General features: G+C 45.5%; 1 protein-coding gene across 1 annotated transcript in view; it reads left to right on the plus strand.

Moving 5' to 3' along the window:
* The window catches only part of LOC141088483 (nucleolar protein 14-like), a 47,230-nt gene extending 32,747 nt beyond the window's left edge, over window positions 1-14,483 (plus strand). Inside the window, exons 13-17 of the mRNA XM_073574575.1 lie at window positions 9,984-10,143; window positions 11,353-11,500; window positions 12,093-12,214; window positions 12,374-12,529; window positions 14,084-14,483. Coding sequence (XP_073430676.1) covers window positions 9,984-10,143; window positions 11,353-11,500; window positions 12,093-12,214; window positions 12,374-12,529; window positions 14,084-14,186 — 689 coding nt within the window. The 3' untranslated portion in view covers window positions 14,187-14,483. The remainder of the gene's footprint in view (window positions 1-9,983; window positions 10,144-11,352; window positions 11,501-12,092; window positions 12,215-12,373; window positions 12,530-14,083) is intronic.
* The last annotated feature ends 3,157 nt before the right edge of the window (window positions 14,484-17,640 follow it).

Raw genomic sequence — 17,640 nt, forward strand, 5'->3', positions numbered from 1 at the left:
GTTGGGCTGCCTTCTAAGGCTTCCTGACATTCCTGCATTGCTGTTTACCCACTGCTCCGCAAACTGCTTTTTTAAAAGCAATCCAATCTCCCTTATCCTCTAGTCACTTTTGTCACAGCTGTGCCATCGAGCCTGTCACATAGCGCTCAGATATCAGTGGGCCTCACACAATCCAAAAGTGTCCAGTGTCCAAAAGTGTGTGCAGAGATTCAAAATCTCCCTTATCCTCTAGTCACTTTTGTCACAGCTGTGCCATCGAGCCTGTCACATAGCGCTCAGATATCAGTGGGCCTCACACAATCCAAAAGTGTCCAGTGTCCAAAAGTGTGTGCAGAGATTCAAAATCTCCCTTATCCTCAAGTCACTTTTGTCACAGCTGTGCCATCGAGCCTGTCACATAGCGCTCAGATATTCATTGGGCCTCACACAATCCAAAAGTGTCCAGTGTCCAAAAGTGTGTGCAGAGATTCAAAATCTCCCTTATCCTCTAGTCACTTTTGTCACAGCTGTGCCATCGAGCCTGTCACATAGCGCTCAGATATCAGTGGGCCTCACACAATCCAAAAGTGTCCACTGTCCACAACTGTGTGCAGAAATTCAAAATCTCCCTTATCCTCTAGTCACTTTTGTCACAGCTGTGCCATCGAGCCTGTCACATAGCGTTCAGACATCAGTGGGCCTCACACAATCCAAAAGTGTCCAGTGTCCAAAAGTGTGTGCAGAGATTCAAAATCTCCCTTATCCTCTAGTCACTTTTGTCACAGCTGTGCCATCGAGCCTGTCACATAGCGCTCAGATATCAGTGGGCCTCACACAATCCAAAAGTGTCCACTGTCCACAACTGTGTGCAGAAATTCAAAATCTCCCTTATCCTCTAGTCACTTTTGTCACAGCTGTGCCATCGAGCCTGTCACATAGCGCTCAGATATCAGTGGGCCTCACACAATCCAAAAGTGTCCAGTGTCCAAAAGTGTGTGCAGAGATTCAAAATCTCCCTTATCCTCTAGTCACTTTTGTCACAGCTGTGCCATCGAGCCTGTCACATAGCGCTCAGATATCAGTGGGCCTCACACAATCCAAAAGTGTCCAGTGTCCAAAAGTGTGTGCAGAGATTCAAAATCTCCCTTATCCTCTAGTCACTTTTGTCACAGCTGTGCCATCGAGCCTGTCACATAGTGCTCAGATATCAGTGGGCCTCACACAATCCAAAAGTGTCCAGTGTCCAAAAGTGTGTGCAGAGATTCAAAATCTCCCTTATCCTCTAGTCACTTTTGTCACAGCTGTGCCATCAAGCCTGTCACATAGCGCTCAGATATCAGTGGGCCTCACACAATCCAAAAGTGTCCAGTGTCCAAAAGTGTGTGCAGAGATTCAAAATCTCCCTTATCCTCTAGTCACTTTTGTCACAGCTGTGCCATCGAGCCTGTCACATAGCGCTCAGATATCAGTGGGCCTCACACAATCCAAAAGTGTCCACTGTCCACAAGTGTGTGCAGAAATTCAAAATCTCCCTTATCCTCTAGTCACTTTTGTCACAGCTGTGCCATCGAGCCTGTCACATAGCGCTCAGATATCAGTGGGCCTCACACAATCCAAAAGTGTCCAGTGTCCAAAAGTGTGTGCAGAGATTCAAAATCTCCCTTATCCTCTAGTCACTTTTGTCACAGCTGTGCCATCGAGCCTGTCACATAGCGCTCAGATATTCATTGGGCCTCACACAATCCAAAAGTGTCCAGTGTCCAAAAGTGTGTGCAGAGATTCAAAATCTCCCTTATCCTCTAGTCACTTTTGTCACAGCTGTGCCATCGAGCCTGTCACATAGCGCTTAGATATCAGTGGGCCTCACACAATCCAAAAGTGTCCAGTGTCCACAAGTGTCTGCAGAAATTCAAAATCTCCCCTGTCCTATAGACACCTTGTACCTTGTTTTACATTACTATATAGTTTGTTGGATTTTTATCTACATTTCTACCAAAAATGAGGAAGGCTGGTGGAAGAGGCCGTGGAATTGGGCGGGGGTTGGCAGCTGGTAATGATGGTGTTGGTGGTGGATCTGATGGTAGTGGCAAGAGCAAAATAGGACCGAATGCAGGAGGTGCTGACCCTGCGTCATCGTCTGGCTACATAAGGCCTCGAATGCTTAGTTTTCTAGGAGTTGGCAAACCGCTTTTAAAGCCAGAGCATCAGGAAAAAGTTTTGTCTTACATTGCTGACTCAGCCTCCAGCTCTATCGCCTCCTCTTCTTCAGTTGTAAAAAGTAAAAGCACTGAGTCGTCATTGGAGGCTCATGTTTATGAACCACACCTTTCCTTGTGTCCTTCACCCCAACCAAGATTGAAGGATGACGCAGGCCATACTACTGATTACTCCATGGAGCTGTTTTCACATACCATGCCTGGATTATCAAGTGAAATGGTGAATTACCCAGGCCAAGATGAATCTGACATGGAGTGCACTGATGCACAGCCGCTGATGGATGATTCTGCTGGTACATTCACTCAGAGCACTACATTGTCCTCGCAGTGTACAGAGCCAGATTCTGACCCTGATGAGACTCAGGTGCCCCTTCCCGCACACTATACCACCATACACGGTGACACAGAGGAAGGTGCACATGACATAGAAGAGGAGGTGATGGATGACCCAGTTGTTGACCCAGATTGGCATCCATTGGGGGAAGAGGGTGCTGCTTCCAATAGCTCAGATGAGGAGCATCCACAGCAGACATCGACATTGCAACAGCTGTTATCTGGCAGGCCCGGAGCACTCCAAAGACAGGTTCCAAACATCAAAAGAGTTGCTGGACAGCTTGTCCAGAGGGTCAAAAGATCACAGCGTGCTAGGCCGCAAAATGTCTGCCAAAGTAGGAAGAGTGCAGTGTGGCACTTTTTGACCAAAATCCTCATGATCAGGCCAAGGTTATCTGTAAGAAGTGCGCAAAGACTTTTAGCCGAGGGAAAAATCTGAAAAATTTGAATACCAGTTGCATGCTTAGACATTTAACCAGCATGCACTTGCAAGCGTGGACACAACACCAAACCTCAAGTGCCACATGTGCAACTGATCACAACGAAGGTAGTCAGCAACGCTACATTGTTTCCCCTACTGTAAGCCCACCGGTTAGCACAGCAGAAAATGTTGAGGTGTCGTTGCAAGACCACAGCAGTCAGGGAATCCCACTGTTATATCAACGAAAGACTGATTCTAGGCCATCAGAAAGAACACCAACTCCATCACCATCATCAACCCTCTCTCAGTCCGCCCTGTCCACCGCTACTTCCACCATATGCAGCTCTCAAGTCCAGCTCACCCTCCCAGACATTATGAGTAGGTCAAGAAAGTACTCAGTCTCTCATCCGCGTACACTGGGTTTGAACGCCCACATTGCCAAACTAATCTCGTTTGAGATGATGCCCTTTCGGTTGGTGGAAAGCACAGCTTTCCGCGAACTCATGGCCTATGCAGTACCACGCTATGACCTACCCAGTCGCCACTTCTTCTCTCGCAAAGCCATCCCAGCCCTCCACCATCATGTGAAAGACCGCATTGTCCATGCACTCAAGCAGTCAGTGAGCGGAAAGGTGCACCTCACAACTGATGCATGGTCCAGTCGGCATGGCCAGGGCCGTTACGTGTCCATCACTGCACACTGGGTTAATGTGGTGGATGCAGGGTCCACAGGGGACAGCGGTGGTGGGACAGTGCTGCCTAGCCCACGGTATAGGAAACAGTTGGCCGTAGGCGTTCGACCCTCCTCCTCCAGAAGCGAAAGCTCGTCCACAGAGCGCAGTCGTACGAGCACTCCATCTGCAGCTGCCACTGTTGCACACGATGTGTCCCCCTATCGAGCAGCTAGTGGAAAGCGTCAGCAGGCTGTGTTGCAGATGATGTGTTTGGGCGACAGACACACCGCCGAGGTGCTGGCCGAGTACTTGAAGAGACAAACTGAGTCATGGCTGGGCAGTGTACATCTTGAGGCAGGCAAGGTAGTTAGTGATAACGGCCGTAATTTTGTGGCAGCCATAGCCCTTTCAAAACTCAGCCACATACCTTGCTTGGCTCACACCTTGAATCTGGTGGTGCAGTGCTTCCTCAAAAATTATCCGGAGTTAACAGCCCTGCTCCAGAAGGTGCGAAGACTGTGCGCGCACATCCGCCGGTCGCCTGTACACTCCGTTCGTATGCAGAAGCTGCAGCGATTGCTCCACCTTCCCAACCACCGCCTCATTATCGACATTGCAACAAGGTGGAACTCCACCCTGCACATGGTGGAGCGGCTGTGCGAGCAGAGGCAGGCCATAATGCATTTGTGGGAGGATACACGGCCTGGCACTTTGAGAGCAGACATGGAGTTGACAGGTGTGCAGTGGTCGAAGCTGAAAGACCTTTGTAAAGTCCTTCAGTGTTTTGAGGAATGCACATGGCTGGTAAGCGCAGACGACGCCATCCTAAGCATGAGCATCCCACTTATGCGTCTGCTCATGCAAACTTTGACGCACCTTAAGGAGCAGGCGTCTGCAGCCAATGTTGATGAGGAGGAAGAGGAGGAGGGAATCCTTGATGACATTCAGCCATTGTCTGCTCAGGGACCTCTCCTGGACGAGGTGGAGGAAGAAGAGGAGGAGGAGGATGATGATGGGGATGATTACTTAGGGGAGGAGGATGCATCTCGTGGGGCAAGTGAAAATGTTGGCGTGGCAAGGTCTGGTACAGGGTTTGTGCGTGACTGGAGGGATGTGGATTTGCCAGAAAGTGCTCCTCCACCCAGCACTCGCAGTGCATCATTGACACCGGGAACATTGGCCCACATGTCAGATTATGCCTTGCGGATCCTAAAAAGGGACCCCTGCATTGCCAAAATGATGAACGATAACGACTACTGGTTGGCCAGCATCCTGGATCCACGCTATAAAGGCAAATTACAAAACATCATGCCACAGGAGAACCTTGACCTAATATTGGCTAATAAACAAGCAACTCTGGTAAATTGGTTGCTTGAGGCATTCCCAGCACACAGCAGCGGTGATGGTTCTCACACGAGCCGTACGGGCTGGGGGCAGCTTGGCAGAGGTGTTCGTGGTGCACACAGCAGAAGTGGCGTTGGAGACAGGGGTTTCATGACAATGTTGTGGACTGATTTTTCAAATACCGCTCACATAACTGGTAATACTGCATCGATGGAAAGTGACAGGAGACAGCAGTTGTCAACTATGGTTACAAACTACTTTTCCTCCCATATCGATGTTCTCCCACACAGGTCATTCCCCTTTGACTATTGGGCCGCTAAACTGGACACCTGGCCTGAATTGGCACAATATGCCTTACAGGAGCTCGCTTGCCCAGCTGCAAGTGTGCTATCGGAAAGAGTCTTCAGTGCAGCTGGATCAATCCTGACAGAAAAAAGGACCCGTCTGTCAACCCAAAATGTGGATGATCTAACCTTCATTAAAATGAACCACGCATGGGTTTCCAAGGATTTGGACACTCGACACCGTGCGAGTGCCGTTGCCCTGGACAGGTGGGTAGGCCGACTCTTGGGTGCGGGCACTGGCACAGGGTCCCTCATAGTGCAATCAAGTGTCTCTGACGGTGGTGGTGCACACCCGCCGTCAGACACACCGCTGTACTATGAGGGGCCCAGTGCCAGTACCGACGCCCACGAGTGGGCCCCCCTTGCTTGGGCAGGGCCCCAGCATTTGCAATCTTTACCTCTCCCTGCTCCTCCGCTGTGTAATCTGGGCCGTCAAATCCATACTGTGCCTGACACCGTCTGAGCCTGCCTCCTGCTGTATAGACATATATTTTGAATGTGTACGCTATCCATACATGTTATCCAGGGATACGGTACCCTTTCTAACCTTTGTGCAATCACGTGCAATCCATACTGGGCCTAACACCGTCTGAGCCTGCCTCATGCTGTATAGACATATATTTTGAATGTGTACGCTATCCATACATGTTATCCAGGGATACGGTACCCTTTCTAACCTTTGTGCAATCACGTGCAATCCATACTGGGCCTAACACCGTCTGAGCCTGCCTCAAGCTGTATAGACATATATTTTGAATGTGTACGCTATCCATACATGTTATCCGGGGATGCGGTACCCTTTCTAACCTTTGTGCAATCACGTGCAATCCATACTGGGCCTAACACCGTCTGAGCCTGCCTCATGCTGTATAGACATATATTTTGAATGTGTACGCTATCCATACATGTTATCCAGGGATACGGTACCCTTTCTAACCTTTGTGCAATCACGTGCAATCCATACTGGGCCTAACACCGTCTGAGCCTGCCTCCTGAGACATATATTTTGAATGTGTACGCTATCCATACATGTTATCCAGGGATACGGTACCCTTTCTAACCTTTGTGCAATCCATACTGGGCCTAACACCGTCTGAGCCTGCCTCCTGAGACATATATTTTGAATGTGTACGCTATCCATACATGTTATCCAGGGATACGGTACCCTTTCTAACCTTTGTGCAATCACGTGCAATCCATACTGGGCCTAACACCGTCTGAGCCTGCCTCATGCTGTATAGACATATATTTTGAATGTGTACGCTATCCATACATGTTATCCAGGGATACGGTACCCTTTCAGAACCTTTGTGCAATCACGTGCAATCCATACTGGGCCTAACACCGTCTGAGCCTGCCTCATGCTGTATAGACATATATTTTGAATGTATACGCTATCCATACATGTTATCCAGGGATACGGTACCCTTTCTAACCTTTGTGCAATCACGTGCAATCCATACTGGGCCTAACACCGTCTGAGCCTGCCTCATGCTGTATAGACATATATTTTGAATGTGTATGCTATCCATACATGTTATCCAGGGATACGGTACCCTTTCTAACCTTTGTGCAATCACGTGCAATCCATACTGGGCCTAACACCGTCTGAGCCTGCCTCATGCTGTATAGACATATATTTTGAATGTGTACGCTATCCATACATGTTATCCAGGGATACGGTACCCTTTCTAACCTTTGCGCAATCACGTGCAATCCATACTGGGCCTAACACCGTCTGAGCCTGCCTCATGCTGTATAGACATATATTTTGAATGTGTACACTATCCATACATGTTATCCAGGGATACGGTACCCTTTCTAACCTTTGTGCAATCACGTGTAATCCATACTGGGCGTGAGAACGGCTGGCGAGCTGTTAAGCAAGCTACAGCACCTGTCCAGACAAGTACAGGGATTCCCTAGCGAGGAGACTTATTTGATTGTTTTCAATGTTGGGACAGCAATTTTTGGGGAGCACTATACTCTGGAGAATGATAGATGGGGCCCACCATACACTGGAACATTCCAAAGGTGGACATCAGACACTGGAGCAGCATTTACAGGGCCCATTATACACTAGAGCATTAGAAATGGGGCCCATTATGTTTGGAGCATTATTTGGGCCCATAAGACAGTGGAGCTTCATCCATGGGGACCAACATATACTGTAGCATTATGTGGAGCTCATCATATACTGTTTCAAACATTATATGGGACCAATGATTCTGTATGGAGAAATAGATGGGCCTCGTCATGAGATGTAAAAAGTGAGGTATTTTTCATTGTACTATACCGCTATTTCTCTGCCGTATCGGAGCATGATGAGTTGTGGTATGTGTTAAAGGGGCGCTCTTTCGCCCAGGGCACATGAAAACCTGCAGCCAGCCCTCCCCCCCCACAACTTTAGCCAAATAACCCCCATTTTTCAGTGCGTAACTTGTATTATGAAGTTAATTAAGGTTGACAAGCTTAAGAAAGAAGAATTGATGCTTTTGGCATTCAAATGGGCACTGTAGGTGTGTTTCCTGTCCTCCTCTCACTGCCGACTTTTATTCCCCATTGACTTACATTGGGTTTCGTGTTTCGGGACGACCCTGACTTTTCCCTATAATCGGACGATCTTGCTCGACCCGACTTTTGGAAAAGTCGGGTTTCACGAAACGAAACGCGACCCTAAAAAACCAAAAGTCGCTCAACTCTAGTTGTAACTAATCAGACCTCCCCTAGCATCTGTTTCCATTTTGTCCTTCTTACATTTGGGTCTGAGATCTGGCCTCTCCTTCAGTTTTCTCAAGAGACAGGTGTTTTTGCTTTTTCCATCCTTTTCGAAAGATTATAACGTCTCACCTGCAGATCAAGACCTTTCAGCAGGGAGTTGAGCACTGTATTCCCCCCTACCGGCCTCCGGTAACACCTTGGGATCTCAATTTAGTGCTCGATGTTCTTCAAGAATCAACATTCAAACCTCTAAGAGACACCTTTCACTCCTTCCCTGGAAGGTTGCCTTCCCGGTTGCCATTTCTTCTATCAGATGAGTTTCCAAACTCGCAGATCTCTTGTTCCTCCTTATCTAGAGTGTCACCAGGACAAGGTGGTGTTAGGCTACTTTCACATTAGCGTTTTTTAGCACTGCGCTTCGTGCGCAATAAAAACGCATGCAAAAATTACATCATGCGTTTTGCATGCATTTGCTTTTTTTTTAGGTGCATGCGTTTTAACAAGTTTCTAGCCATGCTAACTCTTAAAATGCATGCGATTGTAAATGCAGGCGTGTGCATAGACTGTAATGTGTTATTTTGGCGCATTCCGTGCGCAAGCGTTTTTTGACACCTGTTGGACGGACCAAAAATGCAACAGGTTGTGTCTGGCACACCTAGGCGCACACTACAAAAAAAACGCTTGCGCACGAAAAACGCATGCAAATGCGTGCAACCGCTAGACTATGCGCACCCATGTTAAACATAGGGGCACATGCGCATGGACATGCACGATGCGCTGCGCTAAAAAACACTAATGTGAAACCAGACTTACATCCGCTACCATCCTTTCTCCCTAAGGTGTCTTTTTTTTGTATTTCTCCCCAATGAGGATACTGTTTTTTTTCTTCCTTTTGTCCATTTGTGTTCCCTTTCTTTATCAAGTATGGTCTCTAAACAAACTGTACTTGGTAGAGTTCTCTGTAACTACCTTCCCAGGACAGCACCAGTCAGATGTGCAGATTAACTGTTCTTTATCCCAGAATGTACTCATAAAGGTCTTGGCTGTTTTTCCAAGTCTATCGAGGCCTGCTGGGTTCACTCTGCTATTCTGAAGCCTACCGACTAATGGATAGATCGCATCCATTTAAGGTCACCGCACACTCCTCTCGCTCAGTGGTGGCCCTCCTTTGTCACCCACCGCCAGGCGTTGGTCTCGTAGATTTGTTAGACTGCTACATGGTCCTCCTGTCATACCTTTGCCAAGTCCTACAGGGTTCACATATAGGTTTAGTCATATGCGAATCTCTGTAGAAAGGTCCTGCAAGCAGCAGTGACCCGAGCTCTGATTTGACGGTACCACCTTTACCTACCCTTGGGACTGCTTTTGGACGTCCCATGGTTTCCTGTGTCCCCCAATGAAGCGATAGGGAAATAAAGATTTTGGGTACCTACCTACCGTAAAATCTTTCTCGGCGCCTTCATTGAGGGACACAGCACCCGCCCTTGTTTTTTGTTCGTTGTGGCTATGTTATGATAGTTGTATACCTGTTGCTTCTCCTACTGCTTTCTCACTAATTGATGATCTTCCTGCCAGTTGGTGGGTATATACTGCTGGTGTCAACCTCCTAGTGGCAGCAGCATACACCCCATGGTTTCCTGTGTCCCCCAATGAAGGGGAAAACTTTACGGTAAGTACCCAAAATATTCATTTTCTGTGCACACTGGTTGAGACCGGGTGGTGGATTTCTGGAGGTCTCCTTAGTTATCTCCAGGGTTGTCATGAAGACCTAAGGAATCTTCTCTCTTCTCGGCACTAACACGTAGTGTCTGCAGCAGAAGATTGCAAACTTGTGTGAATAGATGGCACGCTGCCCAAAGTGCCCTCCCTGTAGTACTGTGGGGTCTACCTCAGCATTTTCTTTTGTGTCCAGTCTCATAACTAGTGTATTTGGTTTTCTTTATCTTGACAGATTATGTTGTGGTTCCTCCATTCAAACTTCATGGGAAGTTCTCGGAGTTACTGCTGATCGATAACAAGGAGGACGCTGCGTCGTGGGTGAAGAAGAATCTGCCCCTGAGGGCAATCAATGGCCTAAACTCGGAGGATGAAACGGAGATCAATCATTTTAAGTGAGTATCGATGAAAGGACCTTACCCTCTGATGTCAATGTATAACTTAAAGGGAATCTGTCACCCTTTTTTTGGCCTTTGAGCTGCCGGCATAGACATCGGGGGCTTATCTAAAACATTCTGTAATGCTGTAGATAAGCCTCCGATGTAACCTGAAAGAGAAGAAAAACACGTTATATTATACTCACCGAGGTGGGCGGTCTGGTCTGATGGGTGTCGCCGTCCCGTCCGGCGCCTTCCTTCATGCGATGACATCCTCTTCTTCCGTCCTGTAATGGCTTTGGTGCAGATGTCGGGAGAGGTCTGGCGCCTGCGCACTACAGAATTCTGCTCTGCCCTCGTCAGGGTAGAGCAATGCGCCTGCGCCGGAGCCATTTCAGGACGGGAGAAGAGGACATCATCGCATGAAGATGGGAGGCGCCGGACTGGACAGCAACACCCATCGGACCGCCCACCTCGGTGAGTATAATATAACGTGTTTTTCTTCTCTTTCAGGTTACATCGGAGGCTTATCTACAGCATTACAGAATGCTGTAGATAAGCCCCTGATGTCTATGCCGGCAGCCAATAGGGGAAAAAAAGGGTGACCGATTCCCTTTAAGCAAAATGTTAACTAGCACATTTCCATTTTTCTTGTATTGCAAGGATTGTAGTTGGGACTAACCTAAACAATTTTTGGAAAGTTCTTTTCTTAGTTATAGAGGGGTTTCTGTGTTTGACAAAAAATGATTTCCAAAATGGAAACACATTTACATCTCTGCAGAACCCGTCCTGCCCTGCTTTATACAATTAACCTATTGATTTGCAGGGGGAACCATGTAATGCTTTATCTTCCTCTGTAGTTGGCGCTGCAGGAAAGTTGAACACTTACTACCAGATTCTCATAGAGATCACTTCTGATCTGATCTGATTTTGCCTGTTAGGAAACCAATCTAACAATTGAGGGAGTGGACCAAGCAGAGAACCACTTTAAAGGAGTTTTCCACTATAAGGAAAGGGGACCCCAAATGCTCTTGTATACCTAAAATACTCAACAGAGCAGGGAGTGTCCATCTCCGCTGCTTGGGTCTCTTTTTGACTGCAGCGGTGACATCACTTGGACAGTGTGTATGACCACTGCAGCCCATCGGTGGCTTTTTTTTTTCCACTCTGTACATTTTCATAGACGTACTGTTCTTTGCTAACGCTTTCTGCCTTGCTCCTGTGTAGGCTGACGTGCATTTCGGTGTGTTTGGATCTGGTCCAGAGATGTTTAGACTACTATAGCACTTTACCTGCCTTTCATGAGATTTTCGGTCCAATAGAGAAGGTTATCTGCGAACATCTGCCCCGAAACACATACCCTGAGAAAATCCAGGTAAATATTTTGTCCTAGGTGGAGGACTGGTTATAAAATTGAAGAATTTAATTTTATTTTAAGAGGGTTCAGAGGGGGAACTAAATCGTTCATGATCCACTTCTATGTTAAGACCACCTCATTTTTGACTGACTTTGCAGCAGTGATCATGTGCTCTCTGTTCACATAACTGCTGCTATCAATCACTGACTTCAGCAGTGCTGCTGTCCCATGACATGCTGTTCTTGACCGCTGTCGCCAATCATAAGCCTGATTTCTGCACTGATTTGCAGTCTGTGTATACCATTCTCTTGGCTTCAGATCTGAAGTTTCCTAGCCTCCCCGGTTTGCTCCATGTCTTCACATGGCTTGCCTGGTGATTTGCACCATTAGATGTGCTGCATGATTGCTCCTTATGTTAAACAACTGTGTCTGATAAAAGCAGAATTATGAATGCAGCTCTAGAGTTTATATGTTGTAATTTGGGATATAGAGTTTAGATTTACATGTCGGTGCTGTGATTGTCCATCCAGGCTAGGGCTACGTGTGGCCTCATAGTGTACATATGGACCTATTCTATACCGGTAAGAGACCAGTATCTTTTGTGCTTCAGGACGCATGTAAGAACATACTAGGAGATATTGGGAAGTACAGCTCGAAGCCCTACAGTCCTCTCGTCTTTGAGAAACAGATGCCCATCCTAAAGAAGATGTTCACTCCCAAAGTCATGCCAGTGTGAGTATGTCCAGCTTATGTATCGGGAAATTTAGAGCTGCCACCCTGGTGTCGGTACCCACTCAGTGTGGTGACTTCTGATACAACTGAGACTGTTGAGGGTCTTTTTTTTTTTTTTTTTGCACAATTTTGGTCATTTCTGTTGCTTTCACTTGGCAGGCTGGAGTTTGGCAGGAAACAGGGATGCAACAGAGTGGAGCGCGAGCGAAAGAGGCTGATCCATAAACACAAGAGGGAGTTTAAGGGCGCCGTCCGAGAAATCCGCAGGGACAATCAGTTCCTGGCCAGAGAGAAACTTCAAGACACTGCACAGAGGTTAGTCTTGTCTGACGTCCTTTTTTTGGGGGGTGGGAGCGGGTTTCTACTGACTTTTCATAGTCATTATGCCCTGCGTATTGGAAAAAGGCTCCTGGTCTCAAAGGGCGTATAAAGTTAAGGCCGGGTGCCCACGATCTGAAAATAACAGTGTTTTGGACAGCACATGTTCAGTGAATCCAAAGCGCTGCCTTCTATTAAACACAGGTAAATCTGCATGTGTTCACTGAACCGTACAGATTGACCACATTCAATACATTCTATTGGTGTAATTTCTTAATTTCTGTTGCAGAGACTCGCGTCTCTGCAAGAGCAATTGGCATACTGTAGTCTTAAAAGTTGTGCCACATGTTGGTGTCCGCGGGTGATCCGCAGGTGCACATGCACGCATATTGCACGTGGGATTTCATGAAATCCCATCCACTATGCTGTCAACACTTGCCACTGTGGGTTAAAAGCTGTATAAATACGCAGCGTCAGACCCGCAGCCGTTCCTGATCGTGGGCACGTATCCTTAAACTAAATGCCTCAGATGCTGAATAACCTCTTTTGTGAAGAGCAAGGGGTAGAACAAAAGAAGCCTACAGATGGGTTTGCAGCTGCATGAAACTATAAAATATCAACTGCAGCTGCTGAAGAAACTCTTTTCAAATAAAGAGGGTGTAGTATATGTGAGTCACCTTGATGACTAAGGTCCAGGGGTGTAAGGTAAAGACCAGGCCCTGCACCTTGGGGAAAACCTATGTAAATTGGTCTCTTTCAGAAAGAAGCAAGGTGACTCTCTAGTGCCATCTTTTGAAGATGGCCACCTTATAACTTCATGTCTGACCCCGGCATCATGACTAGATTTTCAACCAAATCAGAGTCTTCTTTAGAATAGGAAAAGACATCCACCTGCATTCGGCCTTTAGGGTTCTTGCCCTTTTCCAGGCCTCTTCCCCCAGCCAACTAATATCCTATTCTGCACGGATGAGAAGCCATAACCCCGGGTCTAGAAGTTGTCATTGTCTTTTTCTTCTGACTGAGCATGCTAAGTCTTGGTGCAAAGCTCGTAATGGGGTAGGACATTGACTTATTGTAGGGTGATTCCCTGGTGCTACCAATTGGAGGTAACAAGCTTATTTACTTTTATTGGTCAGTAACTGGCGCAAGAGAATGAATTACCTGCAGAATTGTTGCAGACAGCGTCTGCCAGGAGATCAGCGGTGCCTATGTAGCGCCCCTCATCAAATTTAATATTTGCAGTGAGGACAATGGAAAACGTCCTTTGTCTTCATATTTACGTCCTGTAAAGAGCGCTGCTAATATCAACTATTACTGACATCAGTGATGTTCTCTAAGTTTGGTGGCATGGGACTGCAAGTGTATTTTATTCCAGAATTGTTCATAAAAATGTGATTTATTTATTTTTTTAAAACTATTTTTGTTATAACTTTTTCCTGGAATTATGTAGGGGATGACTTTCCGGTTTCCCATTAGAGGACGGTTGATACATGTTTCTACCTTCTTTAACTGACCCATTGTCTTGTGTTTTGTTTTTTTTTTTTTTTGCAGGGATTCAGAGAGGAAGAGGAAGGTAAAGGAACTTTTCCACAGTTTATCTACACAGGAGGGTGAATGGAAAGAATTGAAAAGAAGAAAAATGAGAGGGAAGTAATATGGACTTAGCATCGCAGAGACAATGGTGACGGGAGCCGTTCGGTACAAGCTTCTCATAGTCTTGTGTGTTCTCCTGTCTCTTATAGGGACAGGCTGGTTCCCATTTTTTCCATTCCATTTTTTTCCCAATATTTCAAAATGGGATATCAGAGACTGAGATGTGGAATAAAGCCGTCTCTTATCAAGCAAGCACGGAGTTCGTCGGCAGAAGTAATTGTATTAAGTGTGGAGTAAAAGCTATGCTTTTATGTGGGTTATATTATAATTCTAAGCTAAAATAAATTTTGTACATTTATTTTTTAACCATTTTTTTTTATCCTGCACCTTCAAGTCAATGTGATCTGTGTGAAAATCGATTCATTATTATGCCTCTATGAACAGAGCATTAACAAGCGTGAAGAGCGCTCCATCTGCCAATCCAAATGTGACTGATATGGTAGCATTTCAATTACATCTGAGCTCAAATCCTAAATCATTCCCTGCTGATTTTGTGTATGTAAAAAGATCATTTAAAATCTCTTTGGGGGAGGAATTAAAATTACGAAAAGGAAAATATCCAGCTCAACAATATAGTGAAACCAATATTTTATTCACCATGCAAAGTGACAAGTTGAGGATAAAAGCATCAGCATAATTCAAGATGGAAATGCGATATCAACGCCTTTCTGGTGGACTAGCACCCTTAATCATGACATCTAAGTTTGCAGTGTCACAATGCTTATATGCCCAGTTTCCTTTCCACACAGCAGTGTGCTGGTTAATTAGCTGAGCAAATCAAAAACATATGAAGCATAGATAAAGCAACGAACAGACAAATAGTCTGCTGCAAATGTTAATTTTACCAAAGACAAGACATAATTATGACTAAGTTGAACTAAAAAAAAAAAATATTCACACAGCTAAATTGGGTTAAGGTGGGGATAAAAAATAGCGCTTTACAAGCGTAATTAGCTTGCAGAATGCTACAGATCGCTTGGAAAACTGATTGACAGGTTTGTCACACTCGTCAAACATGGTGTTTGACAAGTGTGACCCACTTTTTACTATTGAGGCTGCCTATGCGGCATCAGTAGTAAAAGGTAGAATGTAAAAATAATAAAAAAAAAATAAAAAAATCGTGATCTTCTCACCTTCCGCTGTCCCACACAGTGTTCCCGATCCTCGCGATGCTCCTGGCAAATCCCGTTCCCAACGATGCCTTGCGACAATGACCCCATATGACATAGCGGTCTCGCGATACCGTAGCAGTCTCGTGAGACCACTACATCATCAAAGGCCATGGTCGCAAGGCATCGCTGGGAACAGGACTTGCCGGGAGCATCGCGAGGATCGGGAACACTGCGTGGGACGCCGGAAGGTGAGAATATCATGATTTTTTATTTTAATTTTTTTTTTTTTTTTTTTTACACAGGATACCATCCGCAAATTATCCGCTTACTTTGTGCAAGGTGGGCATAGCCACATGTGAAAAGTAATCGGAACAATGCATTCCTATGTGTGCGGAATTCCCGCAATTCCGCAAAAAGAATGAGCATGCTGCGTATTTTTCCGTGATGCGATTCCTCCACGGAAAAATCCGCAGCATTAGCACAGCATTGCGGAATCCCATAGGATTACATGGGATGCTTTTTTTTTCCCCTTTTTTGTGGCAATTTTGCAAGTTAAAAAATGCCGTGAAAACGCGAAAAAAAAAAAAACCTCTACGTGTGCACACAGCCTAAAGCCTTGTCTGTCGAAATAAGCTGTATACAACAAATTTTCATGATAAACATCTCTATATAAGAAAAAGATATAAAAGTTATTATCAAAACTTAGCATGATAATGATATTCCTTCCAATTATGCAATCTGTTGGGATTATATCAATAAAATAACATCATGTCTCTTTTTATTTAAACCCTGTGGAATTCTAGTTTCCAGTTTAAACATCCACGAGGCCTCTCTTTCTGAGCGTTTTTTCTACGTCTCCTCCTCTTGGTGGTTTATGGACTTTTTCAATCGCATAGATTCTTAGAGATTCCAAGTTACTATTTTGTTGATTGATAAAATGAGTGGAAATCTGAGATGTGTTTTTATCTACTTTACTATTCGTGACATCAGTAACATGCTCCCTTATTCTTTAGTTGGCGCTTGGTGCTGGCGACATATTTGAGATGACACACTCTGCATTCCATTACATACACTACATTGTGTGAGCTGCAGTTTAAAAGCGTTTTTACTGGATATGCGACTTTATTACTAGAGTCAGTAAAATGGGGGCATTTCTGCACAAACTTACAAGTCTTGCACATTGTGGCACCACACGTAAAAAATCCATTCGTATTTAACCAGTTAGACCCCTGGTTTTAGGATTGGTTTAAGTAGTTTGGTGAAAGGCTGGAAGCTGGTGATGGTGCTTTCCTGTAGACTGTGGCATCCATCTTTAATGTCACCTTTCAATAGCAAGGTGACATTAACCTATGAGCCACCGATAAAGGCAAAGGGAATAGAGAGGCATTCCAAAATATCCTCCCACATTGCCACTCTGCATAAAGTCTCCCACCCTACTGTCCCTCGCTATATTATTCCCCTTTTCACAATATTCCCTTCATTTCCCCATAGCCCCATAATGTGTCCTATCGAAATACCAACCCTCCCACCTCATCTAAAGTAATTTAATCCTTACTCGTTGGCAGCATCGGAGTGGAGCACCTTGGGACCACCAGAGAAAATCATTCATGGGGCCCACTATGTGGCTACAAAGAAATAAATACAAGACCACCAATTGTGCGTAAACCGCGCTAATATCAGGGTATAATGTAAGGTAGTACATGTCTTAATTATGAACCCAAAAGAGTATATAAAAATATAATTTTTATTGAATAGCCAAAAAGACATACATAACATACAATATATTAAAGTGGGAAACCCAAAGGTAAACCCCATTACACACATTTACAATAAAGAGAGGTTTGCACATATCTAAAAAGACCCCAACAATCCCTCATAGAGACGCTGTATAACTGTGAGAGAGTGCCACAAAGGCACGGTAATTACCATATCAATAGCCAGTAGTCCTATTCAAATAGTGCAGAGATTAATTGTTTACCTCCTGTGGGTGATGGTGTGAGCCCCAACGCACGTTTCGGGGGTTCAGCCTTCTTTCGGGGGTTGGTATCACACCAGCAGGAGCACATCTTTATATTATGACCGTTACAATAACAAGTCACGTACCAGATTGTATATTCTTACATAGATTCTGATTGGTCCAAAGACCTACTATGGCCAAATATATCCCACACCTCAGTCCACAAAGGACCAATGAATAAACAAAGGGGGAGGTACCGGTCCTTCATATGGGAGGAACATACCTTCCTTTCAACCTATCAAATCGCCGCTAGATATGCCCACTTTCCAGCAGTGAGTTTATGTACTTATAAAGTCCGGGTGTCCCAACGGCGCCCCGCTATAGCG

The sequence above is a fragment of the Dendrobates tinctorius genome, unplaced genomic scaffold (genome assembly GCF_039654945.1).
Source record: "Dendrobates tinctorius isolate UK_male_01 unplaced genomic scaffold, ASM3965494v1 ptg000039l, whole genome shotgun sequence".
Taxonomy (NCBI): domain Eukaryota; kingdom Metazoa; phylum Chordata; class Amphibia; order Anura; family Dendrobatidae; genus Dendrobates; species Dendrobates tinctorius.